Source organism: Rattus norvegicus, chromosome 13, assembly GCF_021556685.1.
Source record: "Rattus norvegicus strain SHRSP/BbbUtx chromosome 13, alternate assembly SHRSP_T2T, whole genome shotgun sequence".
In the NCBI taxonomy this organism is placed as follows: domain Eukaryota; kingdom Metazoa; phylum Chordata; class Mammalia; order Rodentia; family Muridae; genus Rattus; species Rattus norvegicus.
The window spans coordinates 44,682,808-44,704,551 of NC_141546.1; the positions used below are offsets into that span (position 1 = coordinate 44,682,808).

Below are 21,744 nucleotides of genomic sequence, written 5' to 3' on the forward strand. Positions count from 1 at the left end.
CATGAAAAAGGAGGCCATATTTGAAAGGGAACAGGGAGAGCTATACGGGAGGATTTGGAGGGAGGAAAAGGAATGGGAAAATGTAATTACTCTCAAAAATAGTAAATAGAACACAGAGTGCCCCCACTGAAGAGCTTGCAACACTGAAGAGCTTGCAGACCAGCTTTACCCCCAGCGCTCTACCCAGGTGCTCAGTAACCTACTGACCTGCAGTAGCAGAGAAAGGACCCTGTGGTGCTGACTGGATCTCTCCTGTACTAGTTTCTCCCAAGATGAGAGCTGATCACATTATCCAAAAACTGGCCAGTAATTGCTCTATCAAAAAGTTCCTGGAGTCGACCCACGCGCAGGTGATCCTTGCATTCCGCCCACGCAAGTGGCTGATCAGGTAGTTGAATAAGATGGACAGGGAGAAACTCTCCCCGTCCCGGTGGATGATTAACAGACGAAGCAGTGTTTCCCTAGTCCCCTTTCCCACCAGCCCTCGTTCTTCGCCATGTGTTGCAATTGTTTATTTTCTTCTCTGCCAAGCATTTCCCCTAAGTGAGAAGGGTGACTGGAATTTGATGCCAGAATTTTCCGTCTTTTCATAACCATAAGAGTTATGCAACACAAAACCCAACCAGCCTAGAAGCCCTGAGTTGGAGTTCAAATCCACTCCGACCAAAATGTCCTCTTTCCAGGACACTAGTCCCGGAGACACACGGGGACCTCCCAAGGCCCTGGCTCTTCACTCATCTCCACATCTCACCTGAAGCTACAACAGACACAGAGTGTATTTTGTTTATTGAGTTTCTGTTGTGTGCTGACTTGCCTGGATCATACTCAGAGCTTAACAGATGTTAACAACTACCACCACCAGGCACCAAATGAAACTCAGTCTGACACTGGTCACTACTCAGAAAAATGCAATGAAGATGCTAATGTATGTGTTTGAGATCACGTAAATCTATGGATAAAGCCAAGTCCTAAAATGGCCTGTTTAGTTTATTAATAATAAGTTTAAAGATGTGTGTGCCCAAAAGATTGCTATTGAAAAGCAGTTCTGGACCAGTGAGATGGTTCTGTGGGTAGAAGTGCGTGTTACAAAGCCTAAAGACCTGAGTTTTATCCCCAGAATGAACCAACTCCTGCATGTTATATTTTGACTACCAGATACGAACCATGCCACAAATTCCCCATATATAAATAAATAATTGTAACTCTAAAAATAAGTAGTAAAAATTAGTTCTTACCGGATGTAGCGGTACAAGCTCATAACTGTAGCATTTAGGAGGCTGAGGCAGGAGGATTAGGAGTTCAACATCAGCCTGGGCTACATGGTAAGATCCTATCTCAGAAACCAAGGGCTGGAAACAATGTTCAGTGGTAGAACTCTTGTCTGACATGTACAAGGTCCTTGGCTTGGATCCACATAGTGAAACAAAACAAAGCAAAACTTCTTTGACATCATAATTTATTTCCCGTAACAAACACTAATGGCCCCACAGATGGAGGTTATAGGTAAAGTTTGACAAGGATATGAGACTTAGGGTGGGCCTTCAATGATGAGCAGAAATTACTCAGATGAAAATGAGAAGAATATTAGAGGTAAAGAAAGCACAGATATGTCACAAAGGTCAGAGACTGACTTAATGTGTTAAGAGTCCACGTAAAGGTGATCCTACAAAGTCCTGGATGCTGAGTTAGAGGAAATAACGCCCGTAAGTTCAGTCTTCAAAATGTCATTTTCCAATGTGTTCAAGTTCTTTTCCTGCTTTCTACTATGATGGGCACAGAGTTTTCTCTCTGAGGGGACTAACTTACTCTCAACACGTCACTTTGCCTTCTCTTTTAGGAATGCACTCTATTAGTTATATCTCTGCCATTGTTTTTCTCTCCTGTTCAGCCCTGATTTAAAGGGTTGATTCTTCTTTTCTACACTTTTCACGTTGTCTCTTATCCCGAAGTGTTCCTGAAATCTTGCCAAAACTTCAAATTCCTTTTCCTTCTTTACTCTGACACTGAACTTCTCGAGAATGCAGTCTTCATCTGCAGGTTCAAATGTCTTTGGTTTATCTCTTGTAATGTTTCTGAAGCCTTTAACATTGCTGAACATTTCTATTCTAAATTACCCTTGCCCTTTGACTCTGGTGACTCTTAGTTGACTCTTGTCTCTTGTGACTCTTAGTGCTATCAGCTAGGAGATGAGCCTTTGGGTATGTCTGTGGGGGATTATCTTGACTTTGTCAATTGAGGTGAGAACTACAGGTGACACCATTCCCTAGGCTGGGGTCCTGTACAGTACAAGACACTGAGCACAGCATGCTAGCAATGCATGTATTTATTGTTCTCCTCTGACAAAGCACACACTATGATCAGCTACCTCATGCTTATGATGCCTTTAATTCCCTGTTATGTTGGACTGCAATATGGGACAGTGAGAGAAAAACAAAGAGCTTTCTCCCGAAGTTACTTTTGTAAAGGTATTTTATTACTGCAGCAGGAAAGGAAACTAAGAGAGCTCCCATATTAATCCTAAAGTCTCCTGAATCTTCTAATTTCCTTTAACTTTTTGATAACTCCTTTTCCTTACTCTTATCCATTAAAAAATGTATTTCATGGACTGGAGAGATGGCTCAGTGGTTAAGAGCACTGACTGCTCTTCCTAAAGGTCCTGTATTCAACTTCCCGGCAACCATATGGTGGCTCACAACCATCTGTAATGGGATCAGATATCCTCTTCTGGTGTGTCTGAAGATACCTACACTGTATGCATATAAATAAAATAAATCTTTTTTAAAAATGCATTTCATTTTCTTCTCTTTTCCTATTTTGTTGTTTAGGAAGAGTCTCACTCTGTAACCCTGGCTGACCTGGAACTCCATACGTAGACAGACTGGCCTCTGCCACACCTAGCTCTTCTCCTTATTAAAAGAAAATCTCTTAATTTTAATGAATTTATCTATTTTCATCCTTTACACATTCCCAGTAGGAGGACCACTTCATAGTATCTCGCTGTCTTTGATTACTGTCCTAAGTTCTGTTCACATTATTGTTATCTGAGTGATTTGCTCAAATATCTCACACACAGCATGTCTAAAAAGAACACCGAATTCTCAACAATGGAACTTCGGGGCTGCTTCTGAACACTTCTTCCCTGATATAATCACTCCACAAGTCATCTTGAAAAGTATCCCGGGCGCCCGCGTCCGCGGAGGCCCGGCCTGTGAGGGCTCCGGATCCCGCTGTAAGATGAGCCTGGGGCCATGACAAGTGAAATGGTGATGAGTTACCTGAGATGCTAATTAAGTAACAGAGGAGATTAGAACTCAGGTTTCCTGCCTCCCAAGATTGTTAAAAATGAGTCTGCGGAAGCAAACCCCTAGTGACTTCTTAAAGCAGATCATCGGGCGCCCAGTTGTGGTGAAATTAAACTCTGGCGTGGATTACCGAGGGGTCCTGGCCTGCCTGGATGGCTACATGAATATAGCATTGGAACAGACAGAGGAGTATGTAAACGGACAGCTGAAGAATAAGTATGGAGACGCATTCATCCGCGGAAACAATGGTCTTGAGTATACACCAGATCAGTTTGTGAGTGGAAAGAGAATTCTCCGTGGAATTTTGGAACTAGAAATTCTCCTCTTTGTCAGTTGATGAAGAGCTGAGGACGTTGGTGTACTGAGCAGAACCGTCTGTCCGTTCCCTTAAATAACCATGTACTGTGTTCTCCTGGTCATATGTGAGATGGAAGCCACTGCTGTGCCCCTGCACACCCCTGGCACTTAGCCCTTTGTCCTTTTTCCAGTCAAGATTCAGGTGCCTTCTGTGGGGCTTTGTACCTTTCTCCGTGTCAGAAGTGGGTCAGAAAGCCTGGCTTTGAAGTTCTGTGACTGTTGGTCACTGCCCTGCTTACTATGGCCATTTTAAGTCACCTCATTTCAAAGTACAAATTGTCAGTAGAGTCATATTTGAATACTTGGAGGCTAAGGAAAGCATGGACATCACTAGGAATTAACCCTCAGCCCACTTGTGGGTCCCATTTCCTTCCATGAGGAGCTCTTTTCTTCTGGAATTGATTTCTTCATTTCTGAGGATTGAGAATCTTCTAACAGCCTTAAAGGTTGGGTCTTGTTAGGGACTAAATATACTGGCTTCCTGTATCTACCTCGTTTATGTTTCAGTAGTTCCTTCTACTTCATATCCTTCTTACTTGCCCCCCTCCTTTTGCTTGGAAATATTATGATCTTGTCTGCCCTCAAAGCAGCTGATAGTACCCCATAGCAGGGAATACTCCTACAGTGACATCCACCCAGCATGTCTAGTGTCCCTGGCAGTGGCTTTTCTCATTCTGATGATCCCTACACTATACACGTTGTACTTAGTAACAGTTGTCATTATTCCCACAACCTATACGTGGCTCTTAAAGAGGATCCTGGTTCACTTGGTTGAAGTCTGTGCTGGGCTCTTTGAGGAGACATCTACTGTTCACTTTAGACAGGCTTGTCAGTATCTGAAGATGTGTGGGATGGGAGGAGGGCACACCCTAGGTAACAGCCTGACCAGTGGCCAGGTGGCCCCTTTTGTCCTATCTCCGTGCAGCACACAGTCGCTGCTCAGTATGACTGGCGAAATTACATGTTGGATGACACCAAAGGTTTATACTGATCACAGAGTAAGGACTTTGCTATCTTAAAAGTGTCTTCTCATTTTTTTCTCCTATGGAAACAGCAACTATACACTGGGAAGATGAATGAAAATAATACTATTTCTTTCTTTTACTTTTTTCTTCATGTGTATGTTTGTCTGCATGCATGTAAGTGTATCACGCGTGTGCCTGGTACTTAAGGCCACACAAGGTCACTGGACCCCCTGGAACTAGAGTTACAGTTGGTTGTGAACTGCTTTGTAGGTACTAGGGACCCAGCATTGTTGCTCTGTAACATCTGTAAGTGCTCTTAAATGATGAGCCGTCTAGGATGGGGAGGGGACACCCATATAGAAAGGGAGGGGGAGGGGCTAGGGGGATGTTGGCCCGGAAACCGGGAAAGGGAATAACAATTGAAATGTAAATAAGAAATACCCAATTTAATAAAGATGGAGGGGGAAAAAATGATGAGCCGGCTCCCCAGACAGTCTGAATCCGAGACCTAGCCTAAAAGATTTAGCTGATTTGCTTTTCTCAAAGCTTAATTGTGATAGTAACAAAATATTCTTAAATTTTAGGTACTTTTGATTTTCTGATTCTTGGTCATAATTTGTAAAGTCACCAACATGCATAGATACGACTAGTTACAATTTTGTAAGATATCAAAGCTCTGTGTCAACTCAAAACTCATTTTATCGTGACCTTCATTGCATGGTATAAAAGTCCTTTAAGGTGTGCGAGGTGCAGGCCAGGACCCACGAGCCTTTAAAACTGAGGCTGTGCCACTTGAGTGACAGCTCATTCTCTTGTCTTTCCAGTGCTGTACATAAGTACACAGAAGAGGCGGATGTGAAGACGCCAGGAGAGAGGCACTGCTCTTCAGCGATGGATATATGATCACTCTTATGATCTTGGTGGCCTGTTTTTGTGGTGGCTGGTGGGGGTTTTGTTTTCTTTTGTTTTTTTAATTGACATCAGAATAAGATAGAGGTATTACATTACAGATTGAATCTTAAGCTTTTCACATTTGTTTCATTGCTTATTATTTCTGCCTGTACAGATGCTAAAATTAAAACAGTTTGTTTCTCAAGAAAAAAAAAAAAAAAAAAAAAAAGAAAAGTATCCCAACCCCTGTCATTTCTACTGCTCTGTTCTAATTTCTGCAGCCACGAGAACAGTCCAGACTATCAGTACCTTTTGTGTGCACGTCTTAGTCTGTTTCCTGTTTCTATCGCAGAATGCCTAAGACCGGGTACTTTATAAAGAACAGAGATTTACGTCTTACATCTCTGGAGACTATTTGGTCTAAAACTGAAGGGCCTGCTTCTGGCAAGGGCTTTACTGCTGCATCATCCCACTGTTGGAGGTAAAGGGCAAGAGGACAAGCATGAGGCAAAGAAGGAATGGAGCTGGACGCAATTCTTTTACCAGGACTCCTGTGGTAACTAACCCAGTTGGTACCGGTTCATTCTGAGGACACCAGTCTGTAAAACCTAATCAGTTCTTATGCTGGATAGTTTTATGTCAGCTTGACACAAGCTAAAGCACTGGGTCTCAACCTTCCTAATGCTAACACCCCTTAATACAGTTCCTTATGTTTTGGTGACTCGCCACCATAACATGATTTTCACTGCTATCTCATAGTGGTCACTTTGCTACTGTTACGAATAATAATGTAAATAGCTGATAGACAGGATATCTGATATGCTACCCCTTGTGAAAGTTTGTTCAGCCCCCAAAGGGATGGCAGCTCACAGATTGAGAAACACTGAGCTAAAGTTACCTGAGAGGAGGGAACCTCAACTGAGAAAATGCCTCCAGAGGACGGAGCTGTACACAAGCCTGTAGAGCATTTCCTGATCATAACTTAATTGATGGGGAGGGTCCAGCCCTTTATGGTTGGTGCCATTCCTGGGCTGGTAATCCTGGGTACTAAAAGAAAGCAGACCAACCAAGCCAGTAAGCAGTACCCTCCATGACCTCTGCATGGGCTCCTGCCTCCAGGTTCCTGCCCTGCCTCAATTCCTGTCCTGACTTCCTTCAATAATAAACTACAAAGTAGAAGTGTAGTTCTTCCCAGCTTGCTTTTGCTCATGGGGCTTCATCACAGCAATAGAACCCAAACTGGAGAAGCCTCCAGCATGAACTGAGCACACATGAAGCACTGCCGTAACCCTTTTTCATTGGTTCCCCCACCTCACTCCTTTTCCAGCTCAAGCCATGCTGCAGTTGGTTGTCCTTATACCGTGAGAACCTATCCTCCATGTTGTCCTCACCCCATGGCTTGAAAGCCACTCCTATCCACTGCCTAACCAAAGAGGTGCGAATTCTCTAATCTGCCTTCAAAATTCTTTATTTGCTGGATTTCACGAACCTTCCTATCCTTTACCATTTAGTCATGTTTCACTCAAGTCAACCCAAGTTACGTGCTATTGCCTAAACATGGTCCATGTTTCTTGCATCTCAGCAACCCTTTCTGAAAAAAAAAGTAAATCAAATATTCACTTTAAAACACATAAGTGCTTTAAGAGTATAAGCCCATATCACACATACTTGTTATTTTAATTAAGATTATATTTCAAGATTTTCTGTTCCTTCATGACTATCATTGGAAATGCTGCAAAACATTCCATGTGTCCTAAATTCTAAAAACATTCCAAATATTGGCCAGGGTAGTACATATCTATATGCCCAGACTTGGTAAATAGAGAGAGGAGAATTTGGAGTTCAACATCATTCTCAACTACAAAGGGAGCTCAAGGCCAGCCAGTTCCTACTCGAGACCCTGTGTCCAAATCAGCAACAAAAAATGTAAATACAAGAATAAAATAATTATGACATTTTAAACATATTTTCCCTCATCTCCTCCCAAACAGAAGTGTTCCTCTCCATCTGCGCTCCCATAGTGCACTGCTCTGGAGTCCTTTTCATTCTAACTGCCCTCAAGTAATATATATATATTCAGGTAATGTGTCTGTTAGAAGACACTTAGCTACTTAAAAGTTCGTTTCTTATAATCCTTTCAAATAATGCCCAAGGCTTCTCTGATGTTTTGAATGGTCATACATGTTCTGGGTGCAGAACAAATAGGGAGTGAGAAGTGAGTCACGTGACGAATTCCAGGGAAATCCGACTCCAGAGACCAGGATCAGGGTACAGATCTGAGTTCACTGCCCAGTCCTTAAGTTTATATTGGATTTGAGCCAATCTCGAGTCCCTAAATTCTTGGCCAATCAAAGCTCACCACCCTGTCACCATGCTCCAGTGAAAGCCCTGCCTGATGAGGTAACTCAGAAGGAATGGAGGGAAGTATTTTCACCTGTGAGGACTTCCATGAAGATGGGGGAAGCAGCCACAGCCCTGGCCTCCGTTCCTTTCTGCTGTTTCACTGTTATGCCCGGAGCCTTCTTATATCTAAAGTGTATTTTTCTTCTGTCTGTGAGTATCAGTGTAAAGGAAGCCTTCAAGTCAGTTACATACAACATGATGATGAAAAGCCTTAGAGTTCCTGTCTGTATCTTCTACTCTCTAAGTAAGGAGTTGAAAATACAGTCGCTGTGCACCTCACATCTCAGCCCCATGGCGATGTGAGGCTGGGAGTCATCAAAAAGGCAATAAATTACCAAATCAGGCTTAAAAACCAGGCTTCCTTAATGGAGTAGGGAAGACTTTGGGGCCTAATCCTACTTCTGTCTTAATGGTTAGTTACTCTTTGAGAATGTCACATGGTACGTTTTTATATTTTCCCATCCTCCAACTCCTCCTAACTCCCTTTATCCACAAGCCTTCATGTTCTTTCTCTTTTAAAAAAAAAGTGCTAAACAATGGTGGTACATGTCTTTAACGTGAGCACTGGGGATGTACAGGCAGGTGGATCTGCAAACTCGAGGCCAGCCTGGTCTACAGAGAGAGTTTCAGGACAGCCATGGCTATACCAGAGAAACCCTGTCTCAAAAGCCCAAAAAGAAAACAAAAATTACTGAATCCAATCTGTATTGACTAACCCTCCTGAGCATGGGCCTGCCCTGGAGTGTGGTTAGTAAATCAAAGTCACTCCATTGAAGAGAAGTCATTTCTCCTTTCCCAGCAGCTACCAGTCAAGAATAGCTAGGGGTGGGCCTTGTGCCCAGGAGCCTTCCGCCATGCTGGGGATTTTGTCCTGCTTGAGCTTGTGCAAGTCTTGGTATTCTGTCATCACCTCTGTGAATTTACATATACATCTTCCCTGTTGTGTCTGGAAAATGAGGTACACTTAGTCGCCCACCACCTCTGGCTTCCATACACTTTCTACCCTCTCTTCTGCACAGATCCCCGAGTCTTCCCGGAAGGGGTGTGATAAAGATATCTCATTCAGAGTTAAGTATTCCAAGTCTGTCTGTCAGTCTGTCTCAGTCTCCCCGACCCTCTCTCTGTCTCTGAGTATCATCCAGCTCTACAGGCATCTGTGTAAATTATCATCTACTGTAAGTAGTTTCTGTGATAAGGGTTGAGTGATGCTCGGACCAATGGGTATAGCAGTATGCCACGAGGAGTCATTTCATTGCTGTGTTCCTTTGGCAGAATAATAGTAGTACATTTCCCGTAGCACCTAAGACCTGTCTAGTCTCAGGTTCTTGGTCACTTTCCCAGTGTCAGCAATGGGTACCATTTCACAAAGCAGGCCTTGAATCCAATCAGAAAGTGGGTGGTTACTCCCCTAACCCTTAGCCACTATTACATCAGTGGGCATATCTTATATGCAGTTCATTCTTAGAGCTTGCAGGGTCATAGCTGAGGGAGGTTAATGGTTCCTTTTCTCTTCTAGCAGCAGTGGGTAGCACCTTCTAGCACCATCCCTACTATTCTGAAGGGATGAGGCTTCCAGTTGAGTGCCAAACGTTTTCTATGTTGTATGCCACAGACATGTGTGTCTTCAGCAATGGGGACTTTTACCAAGTCGTCAGAATAACCAATAGCGCTGTCGGTAACCTTCAGTGCTTGGAGAGATTGTGTCAGGCAGGGTGTGAGACTCAATCAGCAGTTTTAAAGATGCAATTGTTGTGAGTATATTTTCTCCAGAATGAAGTTAGCTCTTGCCTCAGATATTTTGAAAACTCTGACTTATCATCCATGTCTGATGTGATGTACACTCAGATCAGACACAAGCTTTCTCATTCCCCACCCAGCCAGAGAACTATGCTCTGCAGTCAACCCTGGTCAATAACCACCATACCTGGCCCTTCTACATTCTAAGAAACATTTCCACAGACACCCCACACACACTTCCATAAAGTAAGTCCACTGGACGGCCACATGACCTTGCATTTCCGCCCAGTAAGGAAAGACCCACAAGCACCTTTAGAAGCAATTTATTCATAGGTGTCTGTCTGTAACCATTCTGCTTAGCTATGGTAGTTCAGTAAAATATCCGACTTCAGCTTAGTTTTCTTCATCTCCAGAGAACATTTAAGTTCTTCCATTGTTATTCCACCTTCCCTTAGCTGTCTCACAAAGTTCTCTGTAGCATTGCAAAGGTCCTTACTCTCCTGAAAGGCAAGCTAGGGAAAGAAAGATGTTTAAAGTTACACATAGGGAGCTTAGAGTCAGCTCTCTACTCTGAAATAAGTAACCCACAAACCCAGGGAATTCCACATGCATGTGAATCTTCAACTTGACCAGTCATATACATTTTCTGGTTTAAATATAATCATCAATATTTCTCCAGATATAAATACGGGCTAAAGTTAGTCTGAATGGAGATAAATGTGTTCAGAATGTCTTGGAATCTAGACTTGAAGCAGCTTCTCACAGCAGCCAGGCCTTACAGATATCGGGCACTGAGTATACCTTGTTCTATACGACAAATGAGGCAATAAATCCCGTAAAAGGGTTGGGTGTTTGTCATGATGGTGATGAGTAGGAATGTTCTACAGATATATGAGTTGACATTGGATTGGGCCCCTTCTGCAATCAAGTCAAGGTTAACCCATTCAAAACCATTACCCAGAACTGAGCTACTAAAGCACATGCTAAGAGTAACATCCGTCTTGAGACTGCAGCTAAGCTCAAAATGGATAACACCCCCTTACTTACAATAGCTTTCTCAAGTGCACTCTGTTCAGCTGATTTGGGGGGTTCCTGGATGGACTCACAGGTAGGATAGGACGGGCTCCACTCTCCATCACTGCACTGCACCTTCTGTGTGCCCACTAGGTGGTACCTGGAGATGATAGAACAACACTTCTAAGCAGGGAAATAGAGGCTGGTTTTTTTGTAGCTGTATTTTACTGTTTCCAACTGTGATCAAATCCACATTCCTGCTTAAGCTATTTCATTCTAAGAAAACAGCTATGAAGTAAAACAGCTCTCCTGAAATGGTGGGTGGACCCAAAGGATGAGTCAAGGCAGAATAACATGGAGAAAAGTGAGAACTTCAGAGCCAGTGTATTGGGGGTGGAGAGAGGAATGGACAGGTGAGGGGAGAAGTGTTTGATCATTCATTACCCAAATGGCACCTGTATTAAGCTCTAAAATGCAGGTGCAGGTGAATGGGCTAAAGGAGAGCAGCAGTGTGTGATCAGAATAAAAACAGAAGTTAATATAAAACTGAGAGGTGGGACTTAAAGGCTGGTAAAGTCACACGACATGATTAAGGCAAGAGACCCATTAGGGAGGGAGACCAGAGCATCTGAAGGAGGGTTAGACCTTATACAATGCTTCAAGGGTCTAAATGCTAAATCATTATATTTCTGATTTTTGTTTGTTTCTTTCTTTAAGGTTTCTGCTCTTGAATTCTGTGGGGAACAGTCCATTGTCTATTTCTGAGGAAGTAAGAGCAGTCCTGTTCTTACAGGCGCTCTTCAGGTTGTAGGCATATGTGCTGGTGGGGAGGGTATTTCCCTCCTTTGGAAACAGTAGGATGGAGAAGGGAGGGACAGCCTAGTAGACATACAGTCCATCCACGCCCACGGGAAGTTTGTCTCTGCAGCACCGAGCACTAGGATCTGATTTCCCTCCACTCCTGTGTACAGATGCTAGTCTGCTTGTAAGCCTGCTGTATATCCTTGTTCTCTAGCCTGATGGCAGCAAGGATTGCTTGAAACTCAAAGATGTCCAAATGCCCATTGACTCCTCAGAGTTCTTCCTTTGGTATCTTGACATAGTTGTCACTCTCAATGCCTCTCAGGCCTTCCTTCCTAGAGTTTCCATAATGTTGGCCTTGTCAGCAGAATTGCACAGGGGACCTGAGCGAGCAGATTCTGGATGTGGACATGGGTTCTACTAGGGAAATCCCAGGCTGGCCTAAACCATCTATGTGATTTGATGTGGCCCCATTATGTGGGAAGCACCCTATGAGTACATGGATACCTCAAAAGGACAAGAGAGTAGTTGCTAGCCAAGGTGAAGGCAACGAACAAATCATTTGTGGGAAAACAAAAGGAACCCTGAGCAGTCGCTGCTGCCTGTGGTGACAATAAGTCTAGTTCAATGAAGTCATCAGCGAGGGAGCCACAGTTGGCTCATGGGAAGGTTGCAGGAAGAACCCAAGTTAGAAAGAGAAGCCAGAGTGGCACAAGTCAGTAGAAAAACAGGCCAGCAAAGAAGTGTGACTGGCACATGAACGTTCACAGATTCTACTGCAGACTACCAAGACACAGAAGACAACGCAGAGATCCCTTGAAGATCAGAACTCAGGCAATCTGTCTTCATCCCCCTAATGTGCCCCTTCACTCCTCTAGAGTTAGTGGAACTGAGAGCCAAGTTCAAGCAAGAACAGTGTGTGCCTACTGAGACTGCGGGACATGAAGGCGGGTGGCATTCTCCTTAGCACTGTAGCAGCAGCAGCCGCAGTCAATCCCTGCGATGTAAGTGTGGAGCTACTGACCATGCGGCTGACTACTGCCATTAGACATATCTGGCCCAACTCTAAAGATGTCCCCATCCTAAGGGAAATACAGACATCCATGGAGGAATTGCAGTCATATTTAAAGGGACTTGGCATGAACCTGCAATGTGTGTTTTGACTTTTTTTTTTTTTTTTTTTTTGGTGCTTATCATGACTTGTACAACAGATTTAAAAGATGACATCTTGCACTGGGTACCTCCAGTCAGGGATGAGCTCGGATATTCATATGGTGCTCTGTCAATAGATATAAAAGGTAGCTCAAATAGTGTCAGATTCGGTGGAGACAGAGACAAAGCACAAAAGTGTGAAAAAAGAGTGGCACAGAAAAAGTCTCTGAAATTCACTCAGCCCTAGTTAAATCAGCAGGTTCTCCCCTGGCCAACACATGAACATAGAACGTAGGAATAGGAGAGAAACTTGTTAGAAAGAAGGAATTTTGTGCCAGTAGGAAATGTGAAAATTAACAAAATACAGTATTCCCATGTATGAAATTGTCAAGCAAGAATACAATTTTGGAAAGTAGACAAGAAGTCAAATAGGGATGAAAAAATTTTGGAAATCACACCCTTAAGAAAAGATTCCAACCCTTATTCCTGAAAAGACAGTGTTTACCAACTGGACCAGATGATGCATCCTTGTGCCATCTACACTGCCTGCCTCAGACAGTATAATGAGTCTCTGGCTCTGGAGAAAACAATGAATAGAGACTTGGTCCAAGCTTCCACATTCCTGAAACAGACTTCTCATATAGAGTTGGCTACATATTGGTCCCCTATAGTACAGAAAGAGTCACTATGCAGATAACTACTGGGGCCAAATATACACTTAAATATAGAAACTCAGATAGATTTAAAAACCATTTAACAGGAACTGGAAGCTCCAGTGGACAAACGGTCCCAGTGCTCACTTTTAGAGATTAGGGCATATGCCCTCAAAGGTCTATGCCATAACCCCGGAATTTATTAAGAGCTGGCATACTAGAGGGGAAGGACTTGCAAACTACCCATGAGAAACTTTGGTTAGGGTATCTAGAAAACAAACATATCTTGTTCAAAAGGCCAATCAGGCCACACCAGTGGTACCACTGACTCCGAGGTCATATACCAGTAGTTTCCAAGGGCATGGGGAGCACCGAGATATCACAGAAACAATCTGAGTTGGGAAAGGTAAACCTCACTATGCTGGTAGGCAAACCCTTTCATTTGTTGTCATGCCCTACCCAAAATCTTGGGTACACAAAAAAAGGTACATAGCTTAAGACAGCAAGTTACTGGGAATTAAATAAGGTGTCTCTGGCTATATTAACACTGCTATACTGTTGAAGTGTCAAACACACTCAAACTGAACCATCACCACTGTGCCCTGTGTACGGGATTCAGCCAACAATTTCCTCAGTTCCAATATAGTAGTTGAAAGGCAAGAATCATTTGCCTTTTCCTGGAAAAGCCATCAGTGGACTTTCACCATGTTGCCTAAGGATTATTTACACAGCCTCACAATATGCCATGGGATAACAATATCTGAGCTAGCAGAATGAACGAAACCAGAGACTAGTCAAATATTGCATTAGATTGATAAGACATTAATCCAGACAAGGTCCAAGGACCTGGATTGTTTATGAAATATTTGAATGTTCCCTTTTACAATAAAACAAAAGTATTGCTACAGATGTAGCGGACAAGGTACAAGCTTTCTGCTTCTTTACATGGTTAACCAAGCATAGAAATGCGTGGGGTTACTTGGCTAGTAGAGGCCTTCCTGCCTTGGCTACCTGGCCCTTCCTGCCTAAGGCTATTCTATAAACCAATAGGTGTAGGCCTGGACAGAAGTTCATTCCGTGGCATTTAAGGAAATAGGACAAGCTGTGGAACAAGTACAGGGTATACAGATGGTTAATATACCCTAAGGTGCTAATATGTGTCTGTTGCAAAAGCAATGGTGTCTTAATATGAAGTCTTAATAACCACAAAACCCATTTGCCTAGAAGCTGTTGTCAAGATTCTGACTACTTACCCACTGGAGGCTAGATAGTTTAGTCATAGACTCACCCACAGTCAGGGACAGTGCCGATAACCACTTTGGTTAAGTAAGAGTATCTTAGACAGAAGGGGTAGATAACACATCTCCCTCAGTAGAGAATGTCAACAGTTTTGGTACCTCAGTAACTATCAAACGGAAGGAGTGACTGCACCTAATGAAATGTTGGACCACTACTCATGAGTAAAGGGAGGAGAAGCAATTATAAATTGGTGGATCAGCAAAATGAAATCACACCTAACAAAGGACGGTAGCCTAACACTGAACGATAGAAAGCTTTCGTGTTGATGAAGGCCAAGTTTACAGAGGTTAGCGGACCAACCTCCACACAGTAAGGATCCTACTTATGTAGATGAGAAACTCCTAATTATAAGCACAAAAAGTTGGGTCATGTTCAAAGCCCATTTTGGTTTCCTCGGTGTCAGAGTCAACAGTAGCCCATTAACAGACACTTACTGTTGGGACAAGAGCCAAGGAGAAATATGAGGAATGTATACCACACAAGCAAGTAATGTTATAGCATGGTGCTGCTCCACAACACTTACAGTGGCCTAGAAATTATGAGGTTGGTCAGACTGAAAAAGACCCTACCAGGCTACTCAGCTGAATGGACAAACATGCCAGAAAGCCAGGTAGGCTGTTACAACTTAATGAAGACTTATATGGCACATGCTTACCAAACATATGCTTACAGACATTGTATATGCTTACCGAAAATATGTGGGATGATCTCAGTGATATCCATAGTACACACTTAGAGGGAAAATACACTATGTTGACCGTCTACCAGGTTCATGGTTCAGTTTAAGTTGATATGTTTTCCAGGAAAAAGAGTCATCCAAAAGATTACCATTCAGTGCTCACTGGACTCTCTATATGGGAATCCATAGTTGACTGAAAACTGCCAAGACCATTTTATAGGTCATGAAGTGAAACAGTTAATGAGTAACCAAAGCCTGCTGCGGGTCTTGCATCCACCCTTCTCAACCCAATTAGACCAGGACTCATCAGGAGCAGGACACATCAAACATATGAATAGTAGCTGACTCAGGTTTTAAAGACAGACTCCCATTTACCTCCCTGAAGCCTTCAATAAAAGGCCTCAGACAAACAAGCCAGCAGCAATAGCTATAATTACCCAACAGAAACTCCTAGCATTTAGACTACAGATTAAGTGAACAGATCTCTTCAGTCAGCATGAGGACCTGACAGAAATTTGCTCCTCTCAGATCAAACTGAAGTAACACCGTCCATAGGATACTTTATGTGACCCTAGAAGGCCCCAACCATTACTATGTTTATCATGCTAGGATAAGGTCTAAGATTAAAGTATGCCCTATCGCAGAAATTATTCACAAAGGGACATATTATACAAACAGAAAGCAAATGCATCTCCCAGTAGTGTTTATCTCTTTTCTCTCTCCTGAGTTGCAGCATGGCCAAACGTTATCCTCGAAGCTCTTCTGACATAGGCTACATCATAGCATATATCTCACCCAGTGGTGCAGATACCTCTTTTGATATCTATTAAACATTCTTGTTTCTCCTAAGTAGGCAGCAGGGACCCTGCTCCTCCACTGGGCTATTGGGTTAACACTGGTGTTTAGCATACTAATAATAGTTGGGTTTGCCCTGAGTCACCCACAGTAGATGAAAAGATAATGGTGATTTCATCTGGCCAATTCAATGGTAGGTGCTGGCTATTGTACCAGTGGATAGCCAATGGAATATTATCCTCTGGACCTATAATAAATGCTACCAACTAGTGAGTCTTCCAAACCGGAAGCCAAACTTGCCGTTCCAATGGTCATGTGCTCTGTACTCCCTGCTAGCAAACCTCTTAACCTTGCTTCTCTTGTGTTGGGGGTTATACTCGCACTGTTACATCTAAAAATAATGTGTATCTATGGCCTTATCTCAACACATGATTGGAAGATACGGAGTGATACAAGACTGAAGGAGATAGTAAACTCTGAGTAAACTGCATCAAACTCTGAAGGGGTGAAGGAGGGGAAGTATTTCATTTTATCTGAGGCAGTCACAGCAACTCTATTCTTTTAGGTGTTCTGCAGACTGTAGATACATGTGCTGATGTGGGAGGAGCTGCTGGTAACTTCCCTCCTTTGCAAACAATAAAACAGAGAAGGACGATAAGGCCTAATGGACAAGCAAAGCACACCCAGGAGAAGTTCATTTCCGTAGCACTGAGCAATAGGATCCCAGTTTCCTCTGTTCCCTCTGTCCATAGATAGCACTCGACTTGTAGGCATGGTGCAGACCTTGTCTCCTGGCCTGCTGCCACCAAGGATTATTTAATAATAAAAGTCATCTAAACTCCCTGAGTCCTTCCTTTGGTATCTTGACATGATCATCATTCTCGAGGCTTTGGGTTTGTATAACAGATTGTTTAGAAAACATTTTGGAACTGAGAAGAAACGAATACTTTGATTAGTGTGGTAATTTGAATATGATGTCCCCACACAGTCTCCAGCACTTGAATACTTCATCCCCAGTTGGTGGCACTGTTTGGGGAGTTTAGGAAGTATGGCTTTGATGAAGGAGGTATGTCACTAGAGAAGAGCTTTGAGAGTTTAAAGCTTCATGTTCTCAACCTGCTGCTCCAGCCACCACTCACCTGCTGTTATGCTCCCCTGTCATGATAGGAATGGACTTTTATCCCTCAGGAACCATAAGACATAACACTTCCTCTACATTACCTACATTACCTTGGTCATCATTGCAGCAACAAAGAAGTAATTACCACAACTAAGATAAGAAGGGTGCTCTGCTAGGTGTCTGCTTTCTGGATATTGAAGAAATTTCAAAATTGGAATAAGCCAGAATCCTACAGCAGTAGGAATTATGGGATTAGGTACACACAGACAGTCATTCTCCAAAGCAGTGTAGTGCGGAGCACTATCCCCTGTTTGAAAAGCCATGTGCTTACCCATCTTCACAGTAATAAGTAACGACAGATCCTGAAGTGAAAGTTTCTCCTTCAAAATAGCCATGGACAGGAGTCTCAGGAGGTTCACAGTCTCCTAAGGGAGAGACACACTGGAGTGAGATTTGTGAGAGCTTAGGTACAACCAGTGGGCAGTGCTCCCTACGCTCTGTGTACACTAGAGTCTGCCATCTTCACAGCAGTCTAAGTGAGACCCAGAGCATGTTCTCTTTCTCATGAAAACCATAACCGTCCATGGAGAAGGGTCTCACCCCAGCTTATCTCGAGTTACAAGGAACTGGCAGTGTTCAAGGAATGGGGCTACACACTGTAGAGCTGCCAGCTGGTAGAGTGCAGGGGGAGGCAAACTAGGGTTGAAGCTGTAGCTCATGGGAGCGCCTACCTCCCATGCACAAAGACCTGGGTTCGACCACCAGATAACAGGAATGGTGACACACCTATAATTCCAGCACTCAGGATATGGGAACTGGAAGATCAAAAGTTGGGAGAGTAGGGGAAGAAAGAGGAAGAAAGGAGAGAGGAAAAACTGGGGGATAGGGAAAGCAGAAGTAACAAGACAGGAGGTGAAGGTTTTAATTCTGGCCTGTATGTTAATATAGCACCAAAAAGCAATTTTTCATCAACTACACAGCACTTACTACTTCGGCAGATGGGCAAGGGAGGTGCCCAGGTGTGGTCCTCTAGGCACTGGCTCCAATTGCTTCCCTTGAGGATGTAACCATCATTACACTCAAACATGATTTTGCCACTTATATTCACAGGCCCAGAAGAATTGATCTTGCCATTTTCCAGTACAGGGTCAGGACAGTGGCCCACTGAAGAAGAAAACAGTCAGTGCTCTAAGAGGATTGGAAGAAATAAAAGTTCCACTTCCCACTTTAGGAAGTATGGCTTTCATAAAGACAATGGTAAATCAGAACTTACTGATGCACACGAATCTAAAAGGATAGGTATATTCCGATGCAGGATGAGTAAAGCCCAAGGTACTATAATTGTGGATAAAAAGGTATTGATCTGTTATGGACATTTCCTCCAAAGTTCTTTAAGACCTATGACATTCTAAAGAAGGTTCATCAAGACTCCGCAAGTTCTAAAGGGAAAAGATTTAGCAAATAAACATCTAAGGAGTCTCAGGAACTTCCTGAACCTGACCAGATGTGCAAGTTCTTCCCTCCTTAAGATTATATAAATCAGTAAGGACTGTTGGGAGCTGCTCAGACAAGCTGAGTGGTCTAGAAAATATTTTTCAACCCTTTGAGTTTGCCTGCAAGTTGTATGGAAAGCTGCAAGTTTCTAGCTTTTGTGATTCTTCATAAATGCTAGGGTGAGCTTCTGGTGATGCAGCTATCTTTGAGTCACTTGTGCTCTTGTAAGTAACCCCTCACATATACTTCTGCAAATAACTGCAATAAACTTATGGATTTACCAAGCTGGATTTTGGAAGTATTCTTAACTTTGGTCTGTCATTAGTTTCTTATCTGGGATGGGTAGACATTTTTCATGTCTCTCCAGGAATGCTGTCATACAACATGGTCATACACAAGAACAATATAATTTACAACCGTACTACACACAATGAAGTGCATAACTAGATACTATCACTAGCATATTCATTATTCTGCTGTACAAAACATTGCTCAAAAGCCTTGTGCCTATATTCCAAGCAAGTCTTCCCTTCTTTCATCTAGCCAAATATATACTCATTCATTTCTTGTTTTCTCTCTTGCTGTACATTTTAACTGTTTCTTTCTCGTAGAAACCAGCAGTCAACAGAGAGGTACATAATTTTTTATATGAAACAAACTGTATAATATTGTGCACACATAAAATTAACACAGCTTTTAAAAAGTTCTACTAATAAAAAAGATCTGGAAGAATTGTGCTGTGTCATTACAGAAGATAACAGTAAGTTTTGTCACCTGAAGCAAGTCACTTGAATGTTACTTGTTGCATATTGAGAAGAATCGGTTTTCCTAGTTTAAAAGTAACATGACGCCCAGGCATTGTTGATGCACCTGAAATACTAGTACTGGCAGGGGCTTTGCAAGTTCCAGCTCACTACGGGCTACGTATTAAATTCCAGACCGACATGATGGGCAATTTTAATGTGGCCTACAGGAATATAGGAGATGACAGTATGGCCAGAAAAACCAGACTCACGGAGGCACTCAGGGAGGGTCGAATTCCATTCCTTCGAGGGATCAAAGACCAAAGACTTCTTTCCCACCAAGTGGTAGCCTTTGATACAAAGGTAAATTCCCAGAATCTGTTCTTCAGTTTCCTTTCCAACAAACACACTATTGTTCACCGGAGGGGGTTCTGAACAGCTCCCTGTTGGAGGGAAAAGGAGAACAGAATCATCTGGCATTATCACCAGCCGCAAAAACATTCCTCCCTCAGACTCTTTGCTGAACTAATCCCGGCCTATCTCTTCCATTGTATGAGAATCCCCATCTCTCATTCTCCAGGAATGTCTAAGGTTACACTTCCAAACAGATAATGGATATTGTATTTAAATCCAGCTACAAGTTATCCATTCCCTAACAAGCAATCCCTTCCCAAGTATCAGTCCTAGATTCCTTAATAGTTGACATCTCAGGATTTTGAAAGTGTCACTTTTTGGGATCCCAGAATAAGAAAAGCAAGTCAGCAATGACTACCCATCTCAGGGGGCAAGATCACCATCAATGTATATTAAAGCTCACAATGAGTATAGAGCATATACCTCACTTGAGAATTTTCAATATTATAAATTTCATTAAAAATACAGAATGCCTCTTAACCCACAAATTGACATGAGATATCTTATATGGAAATCATACTTACCATCTAAGGCAGAAATCAACCATATCAGACAGCACACAACCAAACAAAGCATTTGGTGACCAGTTACTTGACCCACGATGGACTTAAACTCTGATATCAGTCAAAAGCATCCTCTAAAGACGTCAGATCAAAACAACTTCCTTCTAAGGAATTATATTTCCCCTGTAACAGATGGGAAAAAGAAAGTCTACCCTGTAATAGAGAAGAATAGCAGAAATAAGACAGTGTATCCAGTGGATTTGCAACCACAAAGAGACAATTAAAGAGCTGCCAGAATTAAAATCTTAAGAAATTTCCCAGTTTCTAGAAATGCGAATCAGTGGACCTGCAGTTGCTTTAGACTGCAGGTTTATTCTTACCCAACAGGCATGAGCCAAATATTCCTGCCACGACCTTGACTTCTGTCAATATTTCCAGTGTTTACAGTTCACTGCCTACGGCTCTCACCAGCTTTGGGGACAGACAGGGTGCCGATCAATGGTATTTTCCCAGAAAAGACCAAACTGAGTGTTACTTCCTCCCCATTTTTCTAAATTCTCATCTGTGCCAAGGATAGTATTAACAGGCAGATGATACGCAAGCTGTGAATGAATGCCTTTGGTGTATATCAGACACACTTCAGGAAAGCCCTAGTGGGCAGGACAACAGAGAGGCAATGCCTCCCACAAGGCATCTGAGGGGAGGGGCTGCTTATATTGGAGTGGTAGTTTCTACATGGGCAGTAGGCTATTGTTTCAATGATGCAGTATCCTGGAATAAGTTTAGAAGGAATGATAGTCTTCAACTTGAATCAGAAATGGCTCAGCCTAGCCACCTATCCTGAGCTGGTGTCCACATTTTGTAGCAACAGCTCATTATGAATAACTTTGATAACAATCTTCCTAGGAGGCAGCAGGGACCTTGCTTGGAGCACAGCCTTCTGTGAGCCAAAGCAGCCTTGCTTTGAATGCCACAGTACATTCATCCATACCAGATCAGATTCGGTATATTAGCTACCTCCAGACCATGTCAGTACCGAAGAATGGAAGCTCAATTATTGTGGGGGAACTGAGAGTTTCTTTTGGGGTTCTTAGTCTAATTGGTAAGAAGAATTTTAAAATTGAATCATAAGGAAACTTGTAAAGAATTTTATTAGTTCCAAGGAAAAACAACGGAGCAGGCAAGCCTGAAAATCTTGGTAACTGCCAAGAGGAGGTGGTGAAGAGGAAGAATACAGTTATGTAGTATGCAATGGAGGTTGACAAGCAGCTGCATGGAGGCAGAGGGTAGTTCAGAGAAAGAATGAGAAATCCAAGTGCCTGGGGAAGTTATACTTCTACATTTGGCCTGTTGGAAAGATAGAAAGGTGCTTCCAAAAGCAGATGACCTCTGCTGTATGGCCTGAGGGAAGCACTATGTCTG

General features: G+C 42.8%; 4 protein-coding genes across 4 annotated transcripts in view; 1 reads left to right on the top strand and 3 right to left on the bottom strand.

The window, feature by feature from the left end:
* C4bpa (complement component 4 binding protein, alpha) overlaps window positions 1–367 on the bottom strand; it is a 35,087-nt gene extending 34,720 nt beyond the window's left edge. Inside the window, 1 exon segment of the mRNA NM_012516.2 lies at window positions 208–367. The gene's annotated coding sequence lies outside the window, so the exon portion shown is untranslated.
* Window positions 368–3,186: 2,819 nt separating this feature from the next.
* Window positions 3,187–5,749, top strand: Lsm6l1 (LSM6 homolog, U6 small nuclear RNA and mRNA degradation associated like 1). The gene is made up of 2 exons (XM_087581946.1): window positions 3,187–3,550; window positions 5,449–5,749. The coding sequence occupies exons 1-2, from the start codon at window positions 3,343–3,345 to the stop codon at window positions 5,481–5,483; spliced, it is 243 nt and encodes an 80-aa protein (XP_087438072.1). The 5' UTR covers window positions 3,187–3,342; the 3' UTR covers window positions 5,484–5,749.
* A 4,213-nt stretch (window positions 5,750–9,962) lies between these two features.
* On the bottom strand, window positions 9,963–20,681 carry C4bpb (complement component 4 binding protein, beta). Its single transcript, NM_016995.2, is given in 6 exon segments — window positions 9,963–10,167; window positions 10,703–10,829; window positions 17,500–17,593; window positions 18,156–18,332; window positions 19,678–19,848; window positions 20,344–20,681. Coding segments are annotated over 6 exon segments (777 nt in total). The 5' UTR covers window positions 20,396–20,681; the 3' UTR covers window positions 9,963–10,011.
* Pfkfb2 (6-phosphofructo-2-kinase/fructose-2,6-biphosphatase 2) overlaps window positions 20,435–21,744 on the bottom strand; it is a 54,839-nt gene continuing 53,529 nt past the window's right edge. Inside the window, exon 15 of the mRNA XM_087580014.1 lies at window positions 20,435–20,535. Coding sequence (XP_087436140.1) covers window positions 20,440–20,535 — 96 coding nt within the window. The 3' untranslated portion in view covers window positions 20,435–20,439. The remainder of the gene's footprint in view (window positions 20,536–21,744) is intronic.